Genomic DNA, 23,983 nt, shown 5'->3' on the forward strand with positions numbered 1-23,983 from the left:
GAAGGGAAATTTAATTAACACAATTATAAAGGCTGCCATCTTTTATATGGGATAAGAAAATGGAAAATTGATTTTCATATCAGATTAAAAAAAAAATCACAAAACAAGCAGTGATGTCATGTAAAGTCATTTTGCAGTGTGTATCAGGATATATAGTCCATGAATGACTTCTTCCTGATATTTAATGCAAGGTGGTGCTCTTAAAGAGGAACTCCAGCCTAAACAAACATACTGTTATTAAGTCACATTAGTTATGTTAATTAAAATAGATAGGTAATATAGGCTTCAATTCATCAAAGGGTGTTCGATAACAAAATCCCAGTCCTTAAAATACCGCATTCGGTATTTTACACTTCACTGTGCTAATTCATCAATATTTTCACGCATGTGGTAGATGTTCGGTAAGTTACCGAAGAGGTCCGTGCAGTGAGGGCATTACAATAGGAAAGAGGCAGCACCGACATCCCTATACATGTGCCTTTTATATTTGTTGTGCTGCCTCTGCTCTTGCTGAATCTGTCTCATTAGTCTAAAGTTTCTATTTACTTGCCACGGCTTAGATGAACTGCTGAGAAACATTACACATTCCCTGCTTAGGTCATTTTGCCACGAGCTCCCTCTTGCATCCCTGCATATTTAAATAGGCACTCAAGGGGTTACACTACCGAAGGGTGCCTAGAAAAGAAGGGTGCCGGGAAAATAACTTTAATTCTTTTCTCTCCCCTGGCTGCCTGGGGGGGTCTGTTCCACCCCAGAAGCCTGGCCAACCTATCAGCAGCACTTGCAGGGGACAGGGGAGGTTTCTATGGTCCTGTCACACACGGAGAAGGCATTCCAAGCTCCTTATCGACAGGGGAGAGCTGGAGATAAACACCGCACATGTTATCGATTGCTGTGAGCTTGATGAATTAACATTTGCTGACATTTTACTGACATGTGTTGAGGTAATCACTTAACAAGTCGGTAATTTATCTCTCTGCACAGGAATGTCTGCTTCTCATGCGGTAACTGCTTTGATGAATTAACATTTTACTAAGTGCTCCGTAAAGTCAGCTGTTTTCAGCATTACCGAATGCGGTAATGCTTGATGAATTGAAGCCATAATCTCTTACCCACACTGTTTTAAAAGAACAGGCAAATGTTTGATTTCATGATGGCAGCCATCTTTTTGGTTGAAAGGAGGTGACAGGGAAACAGTTCCAACTGTCCTGTGTCCTGAGCACCTCTCCCAGTTGTTAGGCAATGTGAATAACAACAACATAGGAAATCCCATCATGCTCTGCACAGCATCAGGGAAAAAATGCCCAAGCTTTTTTTCTTGGATGGGTGGAGCTTAGGTAAAAACACAGCTAAAAATGATGCTTTGGTAAGAAAAATAAAAGTTCTGATGCTGTGAAACTGTTAAAGAAACACCAAGCCTTTTCAGTTCTGCTGAGTAGATTTTTAGTCCGGAGGTTCTCTTTAAGATACGTACACACGCACTATATCCGGCAACGACGGGTCCGTCAGACCCTACCGCTGGGCGGACGTTCAGTCGACAGTAGTGTGTGTGTACGCGCTGTTGGCGCACTGATAATGCTGTTTCTGAACGATCTGTTGAGGGGTGGACTCAGGAACTGTATAAGCAGACAAAGCCGCCAAAAGGATAAAATATTCTGAAATGTTTAAAATGAAAGGAGACAGAGGTGGACTTACCTCCCCAAGCAGACACATACAAGTGTTGTATATATTCATAACAACAAAAATGTATTTATATACTCCAGAAAGTGCAAGTGCAACGCGTTTCGCGGGCATCTCCCGCTTCATCAGGCAATAGAAACGGAGCATAAAACGCAAATAAGTCTGGTGCAAAAGCTCAGCGCCTCTGTCACGATTGTAAAAATTAAGCACTTTTTTCATTATGTTATTTTCACTGCAGATCCTCTTGTACCTGCCATGACTGAGTTACAAGCCTTCAAAATGCTGAATATTTGAATACAATCTTGGTGAGCCTTATTGCCTTTATGGAGTATGAGTCTTTACCTAAACAGCCTCTTTACAATATTGTAAGTCTGTTGCCTCTTATACTACATACAGTAGATGTAGTATGAAAGTATACCCAATATTGTATGGTGTATAGACAGCTTTACAGTAAGAGCTATTTTTCTAAATGTGAATGCATGCCTGTGACTGTAATTGAACTTTCACTGTTTATCATACGTTTCAACAGCTATCATTGTGACCTGATATGGCCCAGGTAAGGGTGCAGAATCCTAGCCACTTCATTCTTAATTAATACATTCCAGGTTTGCTGAATTACTTACTACTGGAGATCTCTGTGAATTGCTCAGATATGGCTTTAGTAAATAAAGCCCTTAAAGTGGACCTAAATTAAAAATACAAGATTTCAGAAATAAAATCTATTTTCTAAATGATAATAATAAATAGCAGCATTTTTTTCAGCTGCATGATGACAAATATAAAATATTTTACATTTATTGGAGAAACCCCTCCTTTCCTTTCATATTGCCGGGACAGAATCCGGCAGACTGGTGGAGTAGGAGGTGTCTGGCAAAGGAGGAAATGCTAATGGCTGCCACCTGTAAAACCCTAGTTATGAAAACGGAAGGGTGAAAAGCATGCACTGAAATGCTCTTAGGCTTGAAGGAGTGTTTATTAATCTTTGTATGTGTCAGAGTGGTGCAACTAAATATTTTGAATTAAAAAAAAATGTTTGGTTAGGGTCCGCTTTAAAGAGAACCCGAGGTGGGATTTAATTATGTTACTGGGGCACAGAGGCTGGTTGTGCACACTAAGACCAGCCTCCGTTGCCCCATGGTGTGCCTCCAGGACCCCCCTGCGCGCCGCTATACCCCCCGCAGTGCTGGCGACACGCAGCGCGTCGCCAGCGCAATGTTTACCTATGCCTGTCTGTTAGCGCCGCTCCCCTGCCTCCTCCACATCGGCGCTACCCGCCCGCGTCACTTCCCTCCAATCAGCGGGAGGGAAGGGACACGGGCGGGTAGCGCCGATGCTGAGGAGGCAGGGAAGCGGCGCTGACAGACAGCGCTTAGGTAAACATTGTGCTGGCGACACGCTGCGTGTCGCCAGCACTGCAGGGGTATAGCGGCGCGCAGTTGGGACATGGAGGCACACCATGGGGCAACAGAGGCTGGTCTTAGTGTGCACAACCAGCCTTTGTGCCCCAGTAACATAATTAAATCCCACCTCGGGTTCTCTTTAGGGTTCAGACTTTTCCGGAAAAAAAACCTGCATTTTTCTTTATGCATTTTTCAGACACTGTTTACATTCATTCATAGGCATTTTTTGTGCGCATTTTTAAGAGCAGTTAAGTAAAGCCAATGAGAATCTGCATGCAATGTGTGTATTTATGCTGTGGGATGTAATGGGTTTTTTTACGCATCTGAAAACACAAACATAATTTCGGCATTTTTAAACAGAAGTGTGATCCTCCATTGACTTTCATCGTATGTGCAGGGAAGACATTTTTGAAAATTCACAGTTCTTAAGTGTGAAACCTGTCTAAAACGGACCTGAACTCAGAACTTCCTCTCTGCTCTAAAAGATAAGCAATAGCATATAATAACCTTTAAAGAAAAACATTTCTTTGTTATAGCTGATACACATCCTGCAATAAATCTGCAGTGTGTCTACTTTCTGCTTTCATGGAAGCAAACATAGGGTTAACATCCTGTGTTAACAAATTAGCTGCTCTGTCGAGGCAGCCAGCTGACACCTCTGAGAGATCAAATTACAGTTGTGATTAGTCACAGATGAGGGGGAATTACACAGGCAAAACTCTCTAAATATACACAGGGTATATTTCTCTCTGCTTTCCTTTTGTCCTGAGCAAGAGTTCAGGTCCACCTTAAGGTGCCCATTAATAATATTGTATCGTTAATTGTCGCCTTTAGTCTTCATCTGCACCTCTGGCCATCCTTTCCTGTAACATACACCTCTCTTTTCCAACGAATCAGCTTATTGCCGGCGTTTTTCGAGAATGGTATACGAGGCCGTGTAATGAGGGCTGCTTGTGTGTAAACAGAGCTGGTAATGGAGAGAAGGAGGTCACTTGCACCACAGGCTCAGATTATCATCTCTGTTAATAAGTATCTTAGGGGACATGTATTAATACCTGCCTGTGGGAACAGAGGCAAAGCATGCAGCAGGTCTTAGTCTGAGCTCCTTCACCACCACACACAAATACACACGCAAAGGCAGGGGAGGACAAAAACGGTACATCTGCTGAGCTGTGTTTATATTTTCATCATCCGTGGAACACTTGCATCTCATTAATTATATACAACGTGGCCTGTTAATTAAAAAGGATGCCTCCGGTTCTGCATTTTGGCAAAATCTGCTGCGCTGGGGAGAACGTGCTAGAAACTGCAGAGCTGGTGGCCTGCCCCGGCCGGCCGGCGCACTTGGCGAAAAAATAATGTGAACACACAAATCATTTTTCTGAAAAAAAGGCAAGTACTTTATTTTCTGCTGAATATTACATCATTGCTTTATTTGTATGAAACAGTTCCATATACAATATACAAAGGTGAGTATAAAATGTCCTGTGACACTGAGACTGGATGGAGCTGGATGTGAAAACTATGGCACTTAACCCGTTGCCTGCTGAAGGCTGAGCAGTGCTGACTTGCAGCATCGGGCTCAGCTCCTTGGTAGCAGCCAAGGGATTAAATAACAAGGGCAGAGCTGCAGCAGTAGTGCTGGTGATTTTCTCGAGTTACCCTGGATAAAACTTGTATTTCAAGTCTTGTACAAATATAGATGTTGTTCTAGGAAGCGTATCGGCCCTTTACCCAAGTGATGCCACCACTTGTGAATGGACTCATTGTGACATAGCACCATTTTGCAGAGATGGACCAGTGTGGACATGTAATTCGGCAGAAACAAGTCATCAGTGCAGTGTAGATCCATCTGTCTGCATTATTATACCATGCTGACAGCAGCAGACCATGCTCTAGAGACCCCCTAACTTATAGAGATCCCCTAGCTTATAGAGACGATGGGTTTGGGGAGATGCCTTGTATATACTTCATATATTTCCTAGCAAGCTGGCGGTTATTGGAAAGCACAGGATGTAATTACAGTAGCCTATCAGGAATGATCCATGTGAGTCATCACTACTGATTTGTTTTTAAAGGTTCAAGGTCAGGCCTGCTATCCTGTTATCACTAGTTAGCCACTGACCTGGATTGAACACACAGCATTGATGTGTTCTGCCACTGGCAGCATTCCTGTTCTAAGCCAGCTGTTATTAAAGTACACTCCAACCACTCACCTGGGGCCAGCACATGCATATCAGGTGATCTGGCTTTTTTCCTGATTAGTGATGATCAGAATCCGCAAATTACGATTTATGTTCGTACACACGTCAGACTTTTACAAACTACCGGACGTCAGACCCGCCCGCGGGGCGGTCGTTCTGACGACAGTTTGCTTGTGTGTATAGTCTGCCATCAGGCTGATAAAGCAGGCTTTGACTGATCAACGCGGATCAGTCAAAGCCTGCCTTATCAGCCTGACAACAGACTGTACACACCAGCAAACTGTCGTCAGAACGACCACCCCCGTGGGCGGGTCTGACGACCGGTAGTTTGTAAAAGTCCGACGTGTGTACGTAGCTTTAGGCTAAATTTCACTTACATTTTTGCAACTACGCCCCCACGTAATTATGATTTGAAAATTAAATTGATTTTGTGTAAACATTCGTAATTTTCGCATAATTTTTGCATAATGTCATGCTGACTTTGATGAAAAAAAACCCATATATTGTCACCCAAATAACTACATATCTTAAGGTGGGTACAAGTAACCAAAGAAAAATAAAATAAAAAAAAGACTTGTAATTTAGAGAAAATTGATTTTAAAAATGAAAAAGTAAAAAAAAATTTAAATTCAGAAAACAGAACATTTTTCCTTTGCATTTTTAAAGTTGATTTTCTCAAAAAATACAAAGTCTTTTTGAAAAATTATTATCATTATTATTTTTTACTTGTACCCACTATTCTCATTAACATATGTTGCACTTTTGGTGGTAATTGCCTGTAGGGGGGCTTTGCTATTAACCGCTAAACTCAGCACAAAATTATGCAAAAATTACACAAAGTTACGAATGATTACAATTACAGACTAAAATTAATTATGAATTTTTCCCAAGATGTTGCATTTACGATTTTGCAATGTAATTGTGAATTTCAATGTAAAATTATGTGTATGTGAAATTTGTGCTCATCACTATTCCTGATCTGCATGCTACCTCCAGGTGATGTAAAAGCTACAGCCAGGAAACTAACATTTTTTCAATAAGCTCAAGATTACAAGGTGTACTTTAATAAAGAGGCAAGCACTGGAATAACAGGCTTAAAAGGGAACCCAAGGTGAGAGTGATGTAGAGGCTGCCATATTTAATTCCTTTTAAGCAATGCGAGTTGCCTGACTATCCCCCTGATCCTGTGTTTTTAATATTCTTAGCCATAGACCTTGAACAAGCATGCAGATCAGGTACTCTCACTCAGGTCTGATTGAGTTAGCCACATGCTTGTTTCAGGGTGGTGATACTTACTTATGATGCCAAATTATCAACAGGACTACCAGGCAACTGGTTTTGTTTAAGAAGAAATAAATATGGCAGCCTTTATATCACTTTCACCTCGGGTTTACTTTAAGTTTAAACCTTTTGAGAAAAAAAAAATCCGCAAATCCAGCTGCCAGACAGGCTGTATTTATGAACAGAGACATGGAACAGACTAACCCAAGCTCCAAATCTTTATGCAGTGGATTACGTGACATGCCATCCCTAGACGTGGTCAACGAGATGCTATTAATTACGACTTGCATGCAAATTTGGAACTGGGCCAATCAAATGCCCTTCTTGCCAATTTGTGACTGACCCAGTTCTCAGCTACATACAACTTGCATACGAGCTGAAATTATTAGCATATCATTGACCATCTCTAGCCATGACCAAACTCAATATCAGCATTGACATCAGCTCCAAGTGTTTATCCATGTGTACTTCAACTTCAAATGGCCCTGTCACACATCCTGCAAAGAATCTGGGTTTGTGAAACAGCACACTTTTCTTTAGATACGAGTTAGACAGTGCTACTTTTACACAAAATCTGCTCATTCAGCGTTAGACAATAAGCTGAGCTGGTAGATCTTGTAGGTGAAATCACCAACCAACCCCCATAATAGACCTATAACGCGATAACGAGTCACCAATTCAACTAAGTTTGCAAACAGATTCCACTGTATATTACAGTTCATTACTGAGTTCCATAGGCTAATAATGGGATGCTTAGGACCTCATCACCCTTTCTCAAGAGAAACTTGGTCAGGCCTGAAACATTGTACCATTAATGTATGGAACCAGTAGTTTCTTTGACTTGGTGAGTTCACTTTATAAAACAACCCCCCCTCTGTCATCAATAGTTGTGATCAAGATATCCCCTAATATACAAATCTCCCATGACCCAAGAGGAGTGTAGCCAATAAAAGACTAACTGTTCATTTCCCGGCTTCCAGTAAATTGATTGGCAATCACTGGCTTTCATAGGCTCAATTCCTCTCTCTTCCTGAGTTGAGGGAAAGTTGCATGTTAGAAGAATTTCTGTGCATTATTAATCTACAGGGCGACAATGGCCTCAATTCACTATGATCATGCTAGAGATAATAAAGCAAGAGGAAACGTACCACCACACAGTGAGAGAGTTATCTTATCTCTTCATTCCTTACGTTACCTCCTCTGTAGTTAAGTTACCTCCTTTGTAGTTATTTTCACACGCAGTTAATTAACAGTCTGTCTTTAACTTTAGAATTCTGGAGTTATTTTAAGGATTGGAGAGTTAACTTAAAGACAGAAGAGTTAACTTTAGGTTTGCCTGAGGTGAAATGTTTCCTGAATACTACATGTCTCATCACCATGGTGATAACTATAGAAACGTTATTAAAGACAGGAGATAAACTAAGTGAATTGAGGCCATTGTCTCTTCCTTATCATATCAAGTCTGATATTGAACAGCAAATACTGGTAAGTGTTTATATAACTAAAGATAAGTGTAGAGAATTCCCACTCTTCTGTCCATCTTTAACCTGATTTCTGATGACGTCCCATATCCTGCCAACTTTGATATGAGAAGTGCAACCAAACTACGCTTAATCTAGTTATCAAATCTGAGTTCAGTTCATGACGTCTGGAAAAAAAGACAGGATCCCTTTAAGTATCTTTAAAGGCTTTGGTGGTTACGCTAAATGTACAGTTCCAGTTTTAAACATTAATTTCTATTCAGGGGGTGCACATAAATCACATAAAAGTTGGGGTGCTCGCAAATTTGATTGGGTAATTGTCATAGTTTAAAATAAGCTTTCCTCATACACTTTCTTTAGTCAATAATCTTTCTATATATGTCCATATGTCCGTTGTGTTTATCCCCCTGAGGGTGTTACAGAAATTGATTGTCTTTTCAATCTGCTTCTCTTACCTAGTGAGAGTTTGTGGTCACCCCTGCCAGACCTCCATTCCGTATTCCCATTCTCAGTACAAAACTCATGTCTAGAGAACACCCATTATTTGGCAATGGATAACTGACTAAACACTGGACTGACCAAAAATAATCATCTTTGTTGTTGTATTAACATAGTTAGCAATATAATACAGTCACTAAATAAATCCTTTGTAAACTGATCTGTGATGAGGCCTCTACACTATAGTATTTACAGCCTGAGATTGTCCATGTGCTTGTACTTCCATATCCTTAAAAAGAATACACCATTTTGGTAAAGAGCAACCATGTCTTTTTACAATTTGTGCTTTAGAGTTCTACACCTCTAAATGTATAAAACACAGTTTTGCCTTTGTTGAAATGCCAAAAAGTATGCACTTAATATAAGCACAAGGGCACGAGTTGAGAGTCCTCTTAGACCAGGCACAATACTAATGCTAATTAAGAAAATAAATATGGAGCCAATTTGGCTAGAAAGTGTATAATTACAGCAGTGTCAGTGGGCCATCTTTTTCTACGAAAGAGCAGTAATGTTTTCCCCCAACATTGATATTCAAAATTCCTGGTCCAGATGGAAGGATTCAGCATAGTCAGTCTATCACAGATGTATGCCCAAAGTCTGGGCTCTGCAGGGGCCACAAAAAGGTGACTTAATGCCTACTGAAGGTGCATTCAACAGTTAAGGTTTCTGGTAGAAGAAAATAGGCCCTACGCTCAGTGGTAAATGTAAACTATCCACTGCATAGAACTAAAGTCCAGCTATCCCTATTTTACATGAACCAGTACAGTACAATATAGTTCTGTCACTACAAGTGATAGGGATGGTCGGAAAATTTCAGCAGAATTCCCATTTCTGCTTTGAAATGGGCTTACCATGACAGAAATCGGTATGGGGAAACTGGCATGTGAAAATTGTAATATCGTGGTAATACTGCATTACCGCAACTCAGACATTTTAGCCCAATTACAGAATTCTGAAGCATTGGACCAATCAAAGAATGCAGAATTTTTCTTTGGTAATTGGATTACCACAAAAATTTTAGACCAATCAGAGAATACAGAATTCTTCCCTAGAAATTGAAGTGAGAAGAATATGGAAGCTGCCATATGTATTTCCTTTTGAACAATACCAGTCCTGCTGGTCCATTTTGCTGCAGCAGGAACAAGCATGTAGCTAATCTTGTCAGACCTGACAATAATGTCAGAAACACCTGAACTGCATATGCTTCTTTAGGGTCTATGGTTAAAAGTATTAGAGGCAGAGGATCAGTAGGGCAGTCAGGCAACTGGTATTGCTTAAAAGGAAATAAATATGGCATCCTCCATATCACTCTCACTTCAGTTGTCCTTTAATCTTAGGCCAATCATGAGATTTTGGAAATATTAGGCCAATCCCAGAATGCAGAATTTTTTCTGCGGAAATCAGATTACTATGGTAATTTTAGGCCAGTCAGAAGATGTCAGTATTAGGCCTATCAGAGAGTACAGAAGTTTACTGCGGTTGCTAGTCTTGAATGCAGTTTCCGCATAATAGCGTATAGTCACAAAAAATAGCGGATTCCACGTTTGTTTGTTTTTTTACAATTAACTAACTTTTAACAAACTTTATTGACAAAAAAATCATAACATTCTGTGGAAAAATGCGGAAATCGGAAAATCGGATTTTGGCCTTTCCGACCATCCCTAGTGATGGAAAAGAAGCTGAAGACCAGCCCTGTATCATTACTGTGTTTATAAGGTGCTTTCTTAGGGAAGGGCAACACATTTGGACTTACAGTACAATAAGTGCAATACGTTTGCAAGCTGTTACTTTCCAGTATGCCTTTATGCAGAAACCCAAAAGAGGTTTATCTTCATTTTACATATTACACATCCGCTTAACACATCTTTTATTTTACGCTGAAGGTAATGTTAATGCCCAACTTAACAAGTCAAATCTGTCTACCCTGCTCTTTTCAGAACCAACATTCCTTTCAAAAAGTCTCCTATTTTGTTTCAGGATCTTGACTTGGTTATCACACAATTAGTTGTCACACAAACACTCAGCTTCCATTCCCTGGTTTCCAGAAGTGGGTCACTGGGGTTGATGAGGTTGGAGTACAATGTAGAACGCTAGAGAACATATGATCCAATTAGCCTGGATGGGATTATTTATTAAAAGTCTGCTACTAGCAGATAAATGTATGCAAACTCTACCCAGGTTATGTCAGCACCAATTAGGGTTGCTTAAAAGATGTTGAATTAGTTTGAGTTCTTTTTTTATCTGGTAAGTCAAGTAGAGTGTCCTCCCTCTGGACTGAGGTACAGTTAGGTCCAAGAGGGTGGACTTGGTGGAAATGACTTATGAAGCTGCAATAGCACAAACACATTTTTTTTAGTAGTGCTGCTCACCATATTCTGATATAACTCAGGAGAGGATTGCAAACCTTTGTAACTTAATAGCAGGCACTTTTTAACAAATTAATTTCAGGTTGGCTGAATAATACACCTAAGCTCTCCATTTTTATCCAGTATTGAAACAGTTACACCATTGGGTCTTATGCAGTGATGTAACTACAATTCATGGGGCCCCCAGCAAAACTTTGATTAGGTCCCTCCAATGTTCACACCTCTTCCCTTGCCTCCCCTTGGTGACCTTCACAGCCTTTGGGCCCATCTCACAAGGGTCGTAAAACAAGTGTGGCCATCATGATCTTCATACCCATAACAAGCGTAGCCACAAAAACAACTCATCTGAAGTATTGATCCCTGTATCTGAGGAAGGGAAGGTTAGTAGTTGGGGCCCACTGCAATCGCAGGTGCTGTTCTTTTCTAGTCATGCCCTTGGTCTTATCCTGGTGACGTAGAATCCCATTCATCTCTATGGGAGAAGCATGGTGCTTAGTAAGTCTGCATTTCTCCTTTGGTAGTAAATAGTTGTGTGTGGGATCCCAAAGGTTTTAAAAAAACAAAAAGTAATAGTAATTTTTAGTGCCAAAACCTACACAGAAATCATGGTGGGGAGAATTTGGCTTTACATGGGGAAAACTCTGATGCTGACATAGTAATACACCAGTCAACCTCACAATAAGAATTCTATCAGATTAAAAAAAATCCTGCTGATAAATCGCACTTTAATGTTGCTGTTTGTGGCGACAACTTCAGTAAGAGCAGAATTCATGTTTTATTGAATTTCTGTAGCTGGCTAGATTAGTGAAAAGGGAATGAAACCTCATTTAGTTGTGTCAACCCTGACCAATATGAGACATGACGTTTTTCAATTTACTTTTTCACACCTGCGCCAGTGGGACATGTCTCTTATAATAACTCTAGTTAAAAGCTGCCCTGAAGTGTTTCCTTTTTCACTCTGGCCCTTTATGACATCTCAGTTCCAAGTGTCTCAGTCCATAGCAGGCAACTAGTGACCAAGTGACTTGAACACTGTTCAAAAAAACATTTAGAGATGGTACAATCAATGGATGTTCTGAATGTAGTTGATGATTCAGTAACATCTCGGTAAGGTAGACACAGTCACAGCATATGCTCACCATGTGGAATAGTCTGACTATCTAGCAGACTATATCAGGAAACAACACCTCCCTCTCTCCCTCATCTTGCCTGCTTGCTCAGAAATGCAATGGATGTATGCTGAACGGCACAGAGGTTAATCACAGTGCTTCTGACCATTTTGGATTAAGTAGGTCAATACTCTGCTGTGTTTGAGAGCAATGTAGAAATATTAATGTCTTTTAACCCTGAATCTGTGGTCGTGTGCTCGAGAAGAACGTTATGAGAAATCTGTAGACCATAGCAAACAATCTAGAAAGAGGATCGGGGCAGCACATTAAGCTTTCTGCTTGGCAAGGTCAATGAGGACTCTGCCATAATGACTCTAATGGTCTTCAGAGTAGACATCTTCCAGTACTGATAAAATAAGGGCTAAACTATATGGGTGTTCTCAATTTTATATCAAGATGCTGAGCAATTTAGCCACTCTTTGGCAGTTGCCTTCTTTGCAGCACATTGATTTTCATGTAGTGCACGCGATGCAACTGCCAGCAAGTAGATGCATTGCTTGCTTGGATGGAAGTAAAATCGCCCATATAGGTGAACTCTCAGATGTCTAGATTGCATTCATGAGCAAGTGTTAGCAAGTTTGCATACTGGGGGAATAGAATTTGCAGTGAAACAATGATGCCAAGTTCACATTAAACACACAATCATTTCCAGAGTATTTAAAGTATGGGAACTTCTGTGCCCAGTACTGTATATACTCATTGCAGCTGTGTAGATGACAATCATCCAACAACTGGCACAGACATTCCCATTTCTTTATAAATCCTCTGCATATGATTAGATTTTTTGGCCTGAACGTTGGTATGATTGTTCTTCACTGTAGATCTCCTGCAGCAAAAATAAATCTCCCCGAGTTGCAGTCACAGGAGTGAAGTATATCATACTTGTGCAGAGGTACAGTTTCTTTGATATGTTTTAAAGCAGTGTTTGACATTTCTCCTGGGTTTTTGCAGTGCATGATATATGCATATATATTTAATAAAAACAGAATTGCACTACACCCAGCTTCAACCTAGCATTTTACATCTTGATCAAGAGAAAATGCACCATAATTTCTCTTTATGTAAAATGCAATTTTTTTCTCCACCTAATTTAGGCGGGATATCCCCCCAAAAATAAAATCATACATTTTTCTTTAAGAAGGAATTTGTTAAATGATGTATAGGATGCCTATTTTGGTGCAAACACAAGCAGAGAGGCTAGAAGTTCGACATGCAATAGGATACATGCTGTAGAAACCAAACCAGTGACCCTTCAAGTTATCAATTCCCTTAACATCCCATGTATATGGCTCAGGTTTGGAGACCTATGTAGGACATGCAAGTAGCAGGTTTAGCCTTGTTTGAGGGTCAGAGTGGTCACCATCTGTATACGTACTCACTGGCAGGATATCAGAAGGTCAAGGAATAGTCCAGCCTTGCGTATGTAGTATAGCGTGTGTGTCAGTGCGTGTCAGTGTGTTGTTAGGTATGTGTCATAGACAAATATGTGCTTCTGTTCAGTTGCTATAAAAAGAGAGGGAGAACTTGGGAGTGTCAAGGGTATGAGATGACAATTGCTCATTTCTGAAACACATCAGGAATTGGAGTCCTCTATTGATTTTCTGTTCGGTTGAATATTACCAAGAAGAGGAATGATTGTTTTGTATTTTTTTCTACCAATCCACTCAACAGAATAATGTAAATGTATGAATTGGCTCAATTGTCCTCTGTTGCAGCTACTTGAAAGTATTTTGTATATGTATGAGAGAGGAGTAGTTGGCAGTATTAGTCAATTAAGACACCTCTGCAGAGAGCAATGTTAGTCCAACGATATGAAGTGGTTCTATAATTATTTAATTGGTTGGAAATGTTGCTGCTTTATTATCTCCCAACACATTCTGGTGTTATATATGTGCATAGCCTCAGTATGCCTAGCAGCAGGCTGTACTGCTTCTCTCACATTGCTATAGCAGCAATCATTAATTTCCCATAAATTCAGTGGATACTGCCTATAGCCAGTGGCCAGTGTACAGCAGTTCATCCACAACATCAGTAAGTTTTAGATGTTCGGGTGGCTATGGATGAGAAAGATCTGTAATGTGTGTATGAAAGAGTGTAATAGTAAACAACATATTGCAAGATCTTGAGCAGCAACAGTAACCAGGAACACCAATCTCCTCCTATTAAATACCTGGCAGCTCTTACTGATTGATATTAACTTTACCAGCCAGCACATTCCTGCAGTGTAATGGCAATTGTTTCCAAGGGCATAATCCGTTAATCAGACAACTCCCCCCTCTCCTCATGCTGCAAGAGCTCAGTTTCCAGCTGTTATTTTTCAAACATCCTCACACATAGGCTGAGTCACTGGACTGAGTCCTGCCAAAGTTAGGTACACCCATCCTGGGCAAGTCTTTGTTCCTGATTTCATAAATGGATTTCCTCTTGGCCTGTACACCTCTGACTGCCATCTTGATTTTCCTCCACCCTAAGTGATTCAACTCAGCCAGATTGAGCACAACGCAGATGCCGCTGACAGCAAACATAAAAACAAGAAACACCGTCTTTTCTGTGGGCCTGGAGACATAACATTCCACCTCCTTGATGCATGGATACCTGTCACACTCATACTGTGAGGGCACATTGAATCCATACAGGAAGTACTGTCCAACAAGAAAGCCAATTTCCAGGGCATTTCTGAAGACCACTTGAATAATATAAAACCTAGAGATTCCTTCTTGACGCCTCATTTTGGACTTTGTGGTTCTTATTGAAGGGTTAGGAATTTCCTTGATCTCTAAGCAATCCGGTTCGGCCTCCTTGGTAGAGTTTTCCGTGTTTTGAAGCACACCGTTCACCAAGGTGTTCTTGATCTTTTTGCTGTCCTCCCGTTTCACAGTGTCCTGGTCTCTGTCCAGGGTGAGGTACACAGAGGAATATCTCCTTTCCTTCTGTTTTGCCGACTGGTGCACAGAATAGGTAATAAAGCACAGGCTCGGAGTGCAGACCATAATGATCTGGAACACCCAGTATCTGATATGAGAGATTGGAAAAGCCCTGTCATAGCACGCTTGGTTGCACCCTGGCTGGAGAGTGTTGCAGACAAACATGGTCTGTTCATCATCATAAACAGTCTCTCCTACGATGGCAACAATGAGTATTCTAAAGATGACAACCACGGTCAGAAGGATCCTGAAAGAGATAATGCAATACGTTAGATTGGTTGCACCAGTGGAAAAACATTGGCGTGACCAAGGATGCAGTGCCAGCAACTTTTTTTTTTTTACCAAAGCCTCTCCCTTTCCTTTTCTGTCGCAAGATAGATCAGGTTTCAGCACTGCATTTTTTTATTTATTCACATGACATTAGGTTTCGTGTAATGTACATCAGCTGTACTTGAAAATCTAATTAAATATGCTTGTGGTTGTCAGCAAAATGGCTAAGGGATATTGATCACTGCCCAACTTAGAACGCTCTCTGCTAGTAGCACATAGCATTTGGGACGTGTACAGATGGCTCCTGTTTTATACTATATCAGCTCTAGTTACCATCAGCATTTTGTTGGTTTGTTAAATGATTTATGATGTGCCTTGTGAAATAAATTAGAGTACGTGACAGACACATATTGGCAGTGCTGTTTGTTAAAATGCACTCAAAGCATATTTAAACTTTTGCGAATATTTTGATCTACACAGTGCTTTATAAATATTTGACAGTTTGTCCATTTAATCTGTGATATGAGTTGGGCAGCAATCGTAACCTCTAATTGGGGCTCATGTCCTCTAGGAAAAAAACCTGCTTACTTTAAATGACATCTAGGGGTGCTGTTGATTTTACTTGTATTTATTTTTTTTAATGCTACTTGTACGACTTTTGACCTAATCCTCTGCATTTGAAGAGGAACTGTAGTTAAAATAACATCATCAATATAATTGCTTATTTGTTACAATATTAATATATAGATTATTTAGTCAGTGTAAAATCTTTCCTCTCCCTGATTTACATTCCGAAATGTATTACTGGTGATGACATTTTAGTTGTGCCAGGTGATCTGTACGGAATGTTCCTTTACTGAGAGTTCTATGCACAGAGGGAGATATTGCTTGCTTGGCAGTTGGAAAAAAGTTGTTATTTCCCACAACTCAACAAGGTTCACCGACAGCAAATTGTCAGGACCATGGTCATGACATCACCACAATATCAGCCATACAGTCCCTCTCCCCCCGATGATCTATTTGAGAAAAGGTAAAGATTTCTCATGGGAAAAGGGGTATCAGCTACTGATTGGGATGAAGTTGAATCCTGGGTTAAAGTTCCTCACACAACAGCCAGAATGAGTACCCAGATCAGAATGTTCTGACTCTAACAACTGCATGTTTGTTGCAGGTGTATAACTCAGACTCTACTGGAGCCAAAATATCAGCATGATTGCCAGGTAGCTGGCATTTTAAGAGTGAATAAAAATGGCAGCTTCCATCCTCTTAGCTCCAGGTTTATTTATACATTAAAATGCACCTGGGAAAGGAAATGAGGCAATGTGTCCCCAGTGGGGGCACACACATCACCTGGAAACTGAGAGATGTTTTATGCCTTATCCATTTTATCCAAATCTAAACAAAAAAAAGGATTTGATGCTATCAGGCTTTCATGTGCTGGTATATGACTACAACACAACTGAAGTCAAAACATTGGCATCCCAGCTAGGCTACTGGCAACATCAGCATTCCAGCCAGGCTACTGACAACATCAGCATACCAGCCAGGCTACTGACAACATCAGCATCCCAGCCAGGCTACTGACAACATCAGCATCCCAGCCAGGCTACTGACAACATCAGAATCCCGACTAGGCTACTGGCATTTTGATAAAGAGGATAAAACTGAAATGAAACATTTGAAACTCAAAAGTGTTTCAATTTAAATTTCCTTTAAGTGAGTAAAAATGTGTTTCTTCCCAGTCAATCTTGCTTTTAATTATGCTTGAAACAAAGTAGATTTGATTTACTAAGCAATCTCTACACATGTCCAGTGGAGGTATCAAAAGTGATCCAGCAAACCAAGACTGTCTTCTATTATGCAGTAAACAATAGCAGTCCTCATTGGGGTTATTGTGAAACAAATATAGTGAGGGTCACTTATACCTTGGTAAATTCTTGGGGCTTCCAGTGACAACTGTTCTTCATAAACCCAGCCTGTCCTACATTTGTTTATCTATTTTTTACTTTTACTGTGAATACTGCAGGCAACTGCACTCAGTAATTCCCAACCCTCTCAGCAACTTTCACTATGATCAGATATGTCAGAAAAGTATTAGGAATCATTTAATAGAAGACAATTTTATTCCAGGTTCGATGGACCCCGTCTTGATACACCTACGGGATATGTCTGGGGATCTCTTAGAAGTCTTAGTACATTAGGTACATAAAGTGAATGCCAGTCACTGAAATCCATCCCTGTTTTCCCTTTTCTGCTGATTAAAACATGAACAATGTGCAGAACACAGACAGTGCTGATTTCAGGCATTTTTGTTCTCATAAAACTGACGAGGGCTCACAAGAGTGGGGATTTTTTTTCATTCTCCATTTCATATAAAACATGGCCAAATGATGCTGACAAAGAATGGCTGTTTTAGAAAACTTCTGGCCACTGTTGCGGTATTCTCTGCCCATGCCGGGCTATGTGAGCCGAAGAGATGAACTCTGTCCTTGCATTCTCATGTACAATTCCTAATGTAGGAGATCCAGCTGCTCCCTTAACACTTTTATCGCCAGAAGGTCCAGCAGTTTTGCAGCAGTACTTGACGGAACCCTCTAGCAATGAAAGGGTCAAGATGATGTGACAGTAGTGATATGACAGTGCAGCACCCCAGGCAAAAGGTTCAGATATTTTTGGCTGGGATAATTGGCCATGGGATATTTTCTTTCTTTTTTTTTTTCCAAGCATGTTTGCGAGAAAGGTTGTCCTTTCACATTGATGTGTATGAGGAGCTGTCCAGTGCTGAAACTCTTCCTGCAGGGGTTTTCTGATTGGCTGTACATCCAATGCACCCTGATACTGCCATTGAGAAATAGGCTGTACTTTTTACCATTTTTCTTTTACTTCTCTGCCTGTTTATGTGGGCTTTGTGGCGTAGTTAGGAATGTTTTATAGCATATGCTTTTCCATTCTCTGTTCTATAAGCATTCTATTGCCAGAGCTATTATTTAGTTCATTTAACTTTATGACTTAATTAAAACAAATAAAATATGTGATCAAGTCACTTCTTTATTCATTTAAAACATGTAGGTTATAGAGAGATAGTTGAAGAAAAAAATGTGATATTTGCTTTGTGATATACAGTACATTGCTGTAAATTGCAACGACATTTATTTATTTATTTATTTAATTATGAATCTAATTACTAATCAGTTCTTTAATATTGGTTGTAGACTGTAGTGATAAGATTTTGGGCTGTTCCTACCTTTTGATTTTATGTAACTTTAAATCTATCTCCCAGACTAAGTGATGTTATCTTTTACAGGTCATGAGATAGTGGATTACTTCCCCGGATATCAGTAGCTTATGCAAATTTTATGAATCTGTAAAACTCCATTTTCATGTTGCCATATCTGAACGGGACAATTGTGAGTTGGCTTATAACATCCAATCTAAACACTGTTAAGTTGATTTATCAAGGCAGGGGCCGAGAAAACTGAAGCAAAAGTGGAGCAATTGCCCAGTTCAGCCAATCAGGTCTCAGCTGTTAAATGTAACAAGGATTTTGATTGGTTGCTCTAGGATGGTGCTTTACTTTTCCTCCAGTTTTTTTTTTTTTTGCTCCTGTCTTAAAAGCTCAAAACTGGTCATTAATTAGTAACACATTGAAAGAAAGTAATTTTTTTCAAATTTGTGCATAGTAGGTGGTCTACGATACCTTAAATGCTAATTAGTAGTTTATGAATATGCATTCCTAGGCATGGGAATTGTGTAATGCCTTTTAACGAAGGCTGTACATTTAATTACCCAAGTCTATTAATTACAGATATTCGGTTAATATACGGGCAGTCTAGCTTCTGCTATGCAAAAAGATTACAGCACTATTATATGCTTTCCTTGTTGTGTCCTTAGAAACTATGCTTATGTCCAACCAATAAACTGAGGAATATATAATAACATAAGAAACCGGTTGCAACTATTTGCTCACTGATGTTTTCCTAACATCAGCAGCCTTTTAAGTTTTACGACATATAATATATATTCAGTAGGTTTCATTTTTGAGAAGATTTATGTATTATGGCGAAATGTTTTCATTTGTAGGTCATAGAGGCTGCAACTCACATGAAATATGTACACGCAATACAGTAAGTTTTAAGCCGGGGTAAAGCCATGTGCACTGTGTCAGGAATATTTTTGTTCAGTGCGGTAACCTCTAAATGAGGATGATCTTCCTACAATGCAAAGCTTTACAAACCTTACACATTAGGGTTACCGTTGAATAAACTTCAAACAAGAAATCTTTGCTTGTGCAATCCCGTATGATACACCAGCCCTGGAAGTAATGTGCCGTATGCACCTGATAATAACAAGGCACATCAATCACATCTCAAGCAGAGTTGTCACTATGGCTTGGGGGTCTGGCACCGTTCCTGCTATTCAGCAGACTGCTGCTATATGTGAAAGAACAAGGCAGATTGCACTTATTTTCTTTAATTGTTATTGTCCTCGTTTCTGAGGTCTGCCTAATGCTTGCAGGATCCTATATCAGTCCATTCATTTCTGTAAGCCAGCAGCAAGCACATTCCGAAGTATCGGAGCAAGGTAAAACAGCAACTGTTTGAACAATAAATGACTATCACTTATGATGTATACAAAACATGACTGTGTTGATCTCACACAAACATCTGCTAGTGCCTAGACAGACATTGCAGATTCTTAGTTTGAGTCTATCTAAAGCTAAATCCACTTTTCTAAGTCTAAATATGGTGTGTTCTAAAAGGTTTCTTACCTTCCTATCATAGTACTGTGCTGTTGCACAGCAGCCTCCAGAAGTCTTTCTAATATAGTCCATTCTCCCATTGCTGTACATCGGAGACCTGGTGCAACGGGAGGCTTTTCACCTTCTCCGGGGGAAGCCACAGGGTGTAGGTGACCTATACTCAGTCTAATCTCTGCGTGATGATCAGAGGTGTCCCTGCTCGGGAAGGCTGCTCACACTGTCTTACTGCCTGTAATCTGCCTTTAAGTAGTCTCTGCTTGCGTCACACAGACAGGTCCCTGGACTGAAGCCAGAGACAGCCAGTGGGATTCTGTTAAATGTTATTATAGCAGAAAAAAAAGAGAGAAGAGAGAGGAGGAGGAAAGGGTGTAATGCAGAGATAACAGATTAATTTGTGATCAAGTGATTCTGTTTAATCTTCTCCCCAGACTGCAAATCCTGGAACAAGAGGAGCAGACAGGGAGCTGATGTAAAGTGTGCCCAAGGATTATATAGAGAGTGCAAGTGCCAGTGGGGAGGGTTGGCAGGTGAAGAGCTCCTATTAACCCCTTTCTGCATTCTGCTTTTCATGTATAATTCAGAACAAAAATATGTATTACACACTTGAACATTCACAAAATACTTGTCAACAGGGACCTAATGCAATTATTATTATTATTATTATAATTTAATATTTATATAGCATCAACATCTTCCGCAGCTCTGTACAGAGTATATAGTCTTGTTCCTTAACCGTACCTTAGAGTGTCTTACAATCTAATTCCTACCATAGTCATATGTCCATCATAGTCTAGGGCCAATTTTAGGGGCAAGTCACTTATCTATATGTTTTTAGGATGTGGGATTAAACCAGAGTGCCTGGAGGAGACCCACACAGCCACAGGGAGAACATACAGGCTGGGTGCACACATAACATAATGGGAAATTATGCGTTTAAGGGCTGGTTCAGACGGACGCTTGCAGAGCGTTTACCGCAAGCGTTCGGAACGTCGCAGTAAACGCTCCCATTCAAGTGAATGGGAGCGTTTACACTGAGCTTTTGCGCGCGTTTGCATGATCGCGGTGTTCGGGTCCCGATTTTTGCGAGCGTTCGAGCTGCCCCTGGAAGCGACATGTAGCTTCCAGGGGGCGGCCAACCGCGACGGTTAATGTCCCCCTTGGGGAACAAAAAGCGCGACAGCATCGGAACGCAACGCGAAGGCTACTGAAAGCCTGACCGCGCAGCTGCCGCAACGCCCCCGAACGCAACGCTACGCCCTTATGCGAAGTTTTATGTTAATGTTGTGGGCGTTTTTGCTGCGTTTTTGCTGCGTTTGCGTTTTTTTTTACCGCAGATGCATTTTTCAAGCGTTTTGCGTGCGTTTTAATGCGTGTGCAGTGCGCATATACAAAATGCATATGCGTTTTGTATGCGTTTTTCATGTGTTTTCATATTTGCATTTATGCAAATCACTAGGAGGACAACAGGAAATGGAAATACATAAAAAAAATTATTTTGGGGAAAAAACCCATATAAAAACGCTTAGAGAACGCATGAAAAACGCATACCATTGTGTTCCCATTGACTTTCATTATGTGCGTTTTTTGATGCGCCTATAAATATTATGCAACAAAACTTGCGTTTTCAAAAACGCACACATACAAAACGCATATGCGTATTTTTATATGTGTTTTTTCCTGGGGCCCACAGACTTCCATTAGTGCCATAAACGCAGCATTTTACTGGAGCAAAGGGTGTAATGTAATAGCGTTTCTGCTATGTGTGCACCCAGCCACAAACTCCATGCAGCCTGGCTGGGAGTCAAACCAGGGAGTGCTATGCACTACGCCAGCCCACCAATTCCAACAATTGCTAGCTCTAAGGTCTAGCAATTGTCTAAAGATGCATATTAACAGTACAAGTTTTAGCAAACATTCATATTTTTATAAGATCCTTCAGATTGAAAGAAAATATCGTATTTAATTGAACAACACCACTAAAGAATCCAACGTGCGATCATATCTCCACCTGTTCTGATCATATCTCTGAAAAAAAATCAGCCTAGCAGAACAATAATTTCTTTAGGGAAATCATCAATAATGTGATCAACTGGGCCCATCAGCTTCTATTTTTTAAATGCAATATGATCTGAATAATCTAAATGAAAATGTTTCACTATCGGACATCGTGATCCGAAACCGTGATTGGGAATCGATCACAGCAGTCAATCACAAATACAGCCGTTATTCCAATTATTCGGCCTGTGATAACGTGAGTTCCCCCCTACGGAGCATATTTAACCCCTTGTCCCCCATGCAGGTTGGGTCTTTCCAATCCATGGACAAGGGGCTCTTCCCCACCTCCGGTGCCCCAGGAGGAGGTGGAGTCGACGACTCCCTGGGGAGGGGGGGGTTCATGGTGGCATCTGGGAGTCTCCTTTAAGAAGGGGACCCCAGATGCCTGCTCCCCTCCCAGGAGAAATGAGTATAGGGTACAAAGTACCCCTTACCCATTTTCACAAAGAATTAAATGAAATAAAAACACAACAATGAGAAAAGTATTTTATAATTCTTAATTAACCAGAAATACTTACCTGTACTTTTAAAAAAATGTTCCCATGCCAATATCCCTGGAAATGTCCCACGCCAATATCCCTTATCTTGCAATCTTCTGAAGTTGATTGAAGATCTCCGCCGGCCGCTGCCACACATGCCGCTCCCTGCTACAACTCTCAGCTATACTAAGAATAGCTGAGAGCACGTCCTATGCAGACACTATACTTCCAGCTCCAGCTGTCCTTCCTGCCTCCTACGCCTGCCACCCACACCCATACTGGCACCCAGTGCACTTATGGGTGCACTTGGTGCCAGCATGGGTGAGGGTGATAGATGTGGGCAGGTGGAGAGCACAGCGGGAGCTGGTGGTATAGCGTCCGCATAGGACGCACTCTCAGCTATACTTAGTATAGCTGAGAGCCAAAGCATCTTTAAATTTTCCTCCAAGGCTCCCCATTGGTTCCTTATTGACCAATGGGTATTCTCCTTAGCATAGCTGAGAACAGTTCGGCGGGGGCGGCGTGTGAGGCGGCCAGCAGAGATCTTCAATCAACTTCAAGATGGAAAGATAGAGGATATTGGCGTGGGACATTTCCGAGGATATTGACATGGAAACATTTTTTTAAAGGTACAGGTAAGTATTTGTGGTTAATTAAGAATATTAAAATAATTTACTCGTCATGGTGTTTTTATTTCATTTAACCCTTTGTGGAAATGGGCCATGGTGGCATCTGGGAGTCCCCTTTAAGAAGGGGACCCCAGATGCCTGCCCCCCTCCCAGGAGAAATTAGTATAGGGGCACAAACTATACAAAGTATCCCTATACTCATTTCTCCTTAAAGGGGACTCCCAGATGCCACCATGAAACCCCCCCCCCCCCCAGGAGTTGTAGATTGGACAGGGCTCCGGGGGGGAGTTGAAGGCTTGGCTGCCCCTCCCCACCCCAGAGCCCCCCAAACTATGGACCATGCGGGCTGGTATAGCTCAGGGTGTGAAGCCCCAGTCGGCCGGGGCTCCGCATTCTGGCAATCCCAGCCTGCATGGGGACAAAGGGTTAAATATGCTCAGTGACGGGATCCCACATCATTCCCACCCTCTGAACATAAAAAAAAAAGTTTTAAAAAATAGTAAAAGATTATTTTTCCCACTGTTCTTTTTAACATATCCTGCAGATAGAGGGTGTTGCTATTAACTGCTAAAGTTAGTGAGTTTTGCTTCATTAACTAACTGTTATTTACGCATTTAAATCAAATGTATACTTTTTTCCTTTGAAATTTTCAAATCGATTTTCTCAAAAACTGTAGGGTCTTTTTGAAAAAAAAATGTCCTCTTGTTCCCACTATTCTTCTTCTTATCATATCTGGCACATTTGGTTTCTGGTTTGGTTGGCACATTTCTACTATGTAAGGGGGTTTT

The 23,983-nt window shown here is 40.7% G+C and overlaps 1 protein-coding gene across 1 annotated transcript; it reads right to left on the reverse strand.

The window, feature by feature from the left end:
* Positions 1 to 5,561: 5,561 nt before the first annotated feature.
* On the reverse strand, positions 5,562 to 20,236 carry GJD2 (gap junction protein delta 2). The gene is made up of 2 exons (XM_068253901.1): positions 20,042 to 20,236; positions 5,562 to 15,250 (listed from the first exon to the last, which is right to left on the reverse strand). Exons 1-2 carry the CDS (start codon positions 20,110 to 20,112, stop codon positions 14,407 to 14,409), a joined length of 915 nt encoding a protein of 304 aa, XP_068110002.1. The 5' UTR covers positions 20,113 to 20,236; the 3' UTR covers positions 5,562 to 14,406.
* Positions 20,237 to 23,983: the final 3,747 nt, after the last annotated feature.

The sequence above is a fragment of the Hyperolius riggenbachi genome, chromosome 9, assembly GCF_040937935.1.
Source record: "Hyperolius riggenbachi isolate aHypRig1 chromosome 9, aHypRig1.pri, whole genome shotgun sequence".
NCBI classification, from domain to species: Eukaryota; Metazoa; Chordata; class Amphibia; order Anura; family Hyperoliidae; genus Hyperolius; species Hyperolius riggenbachi.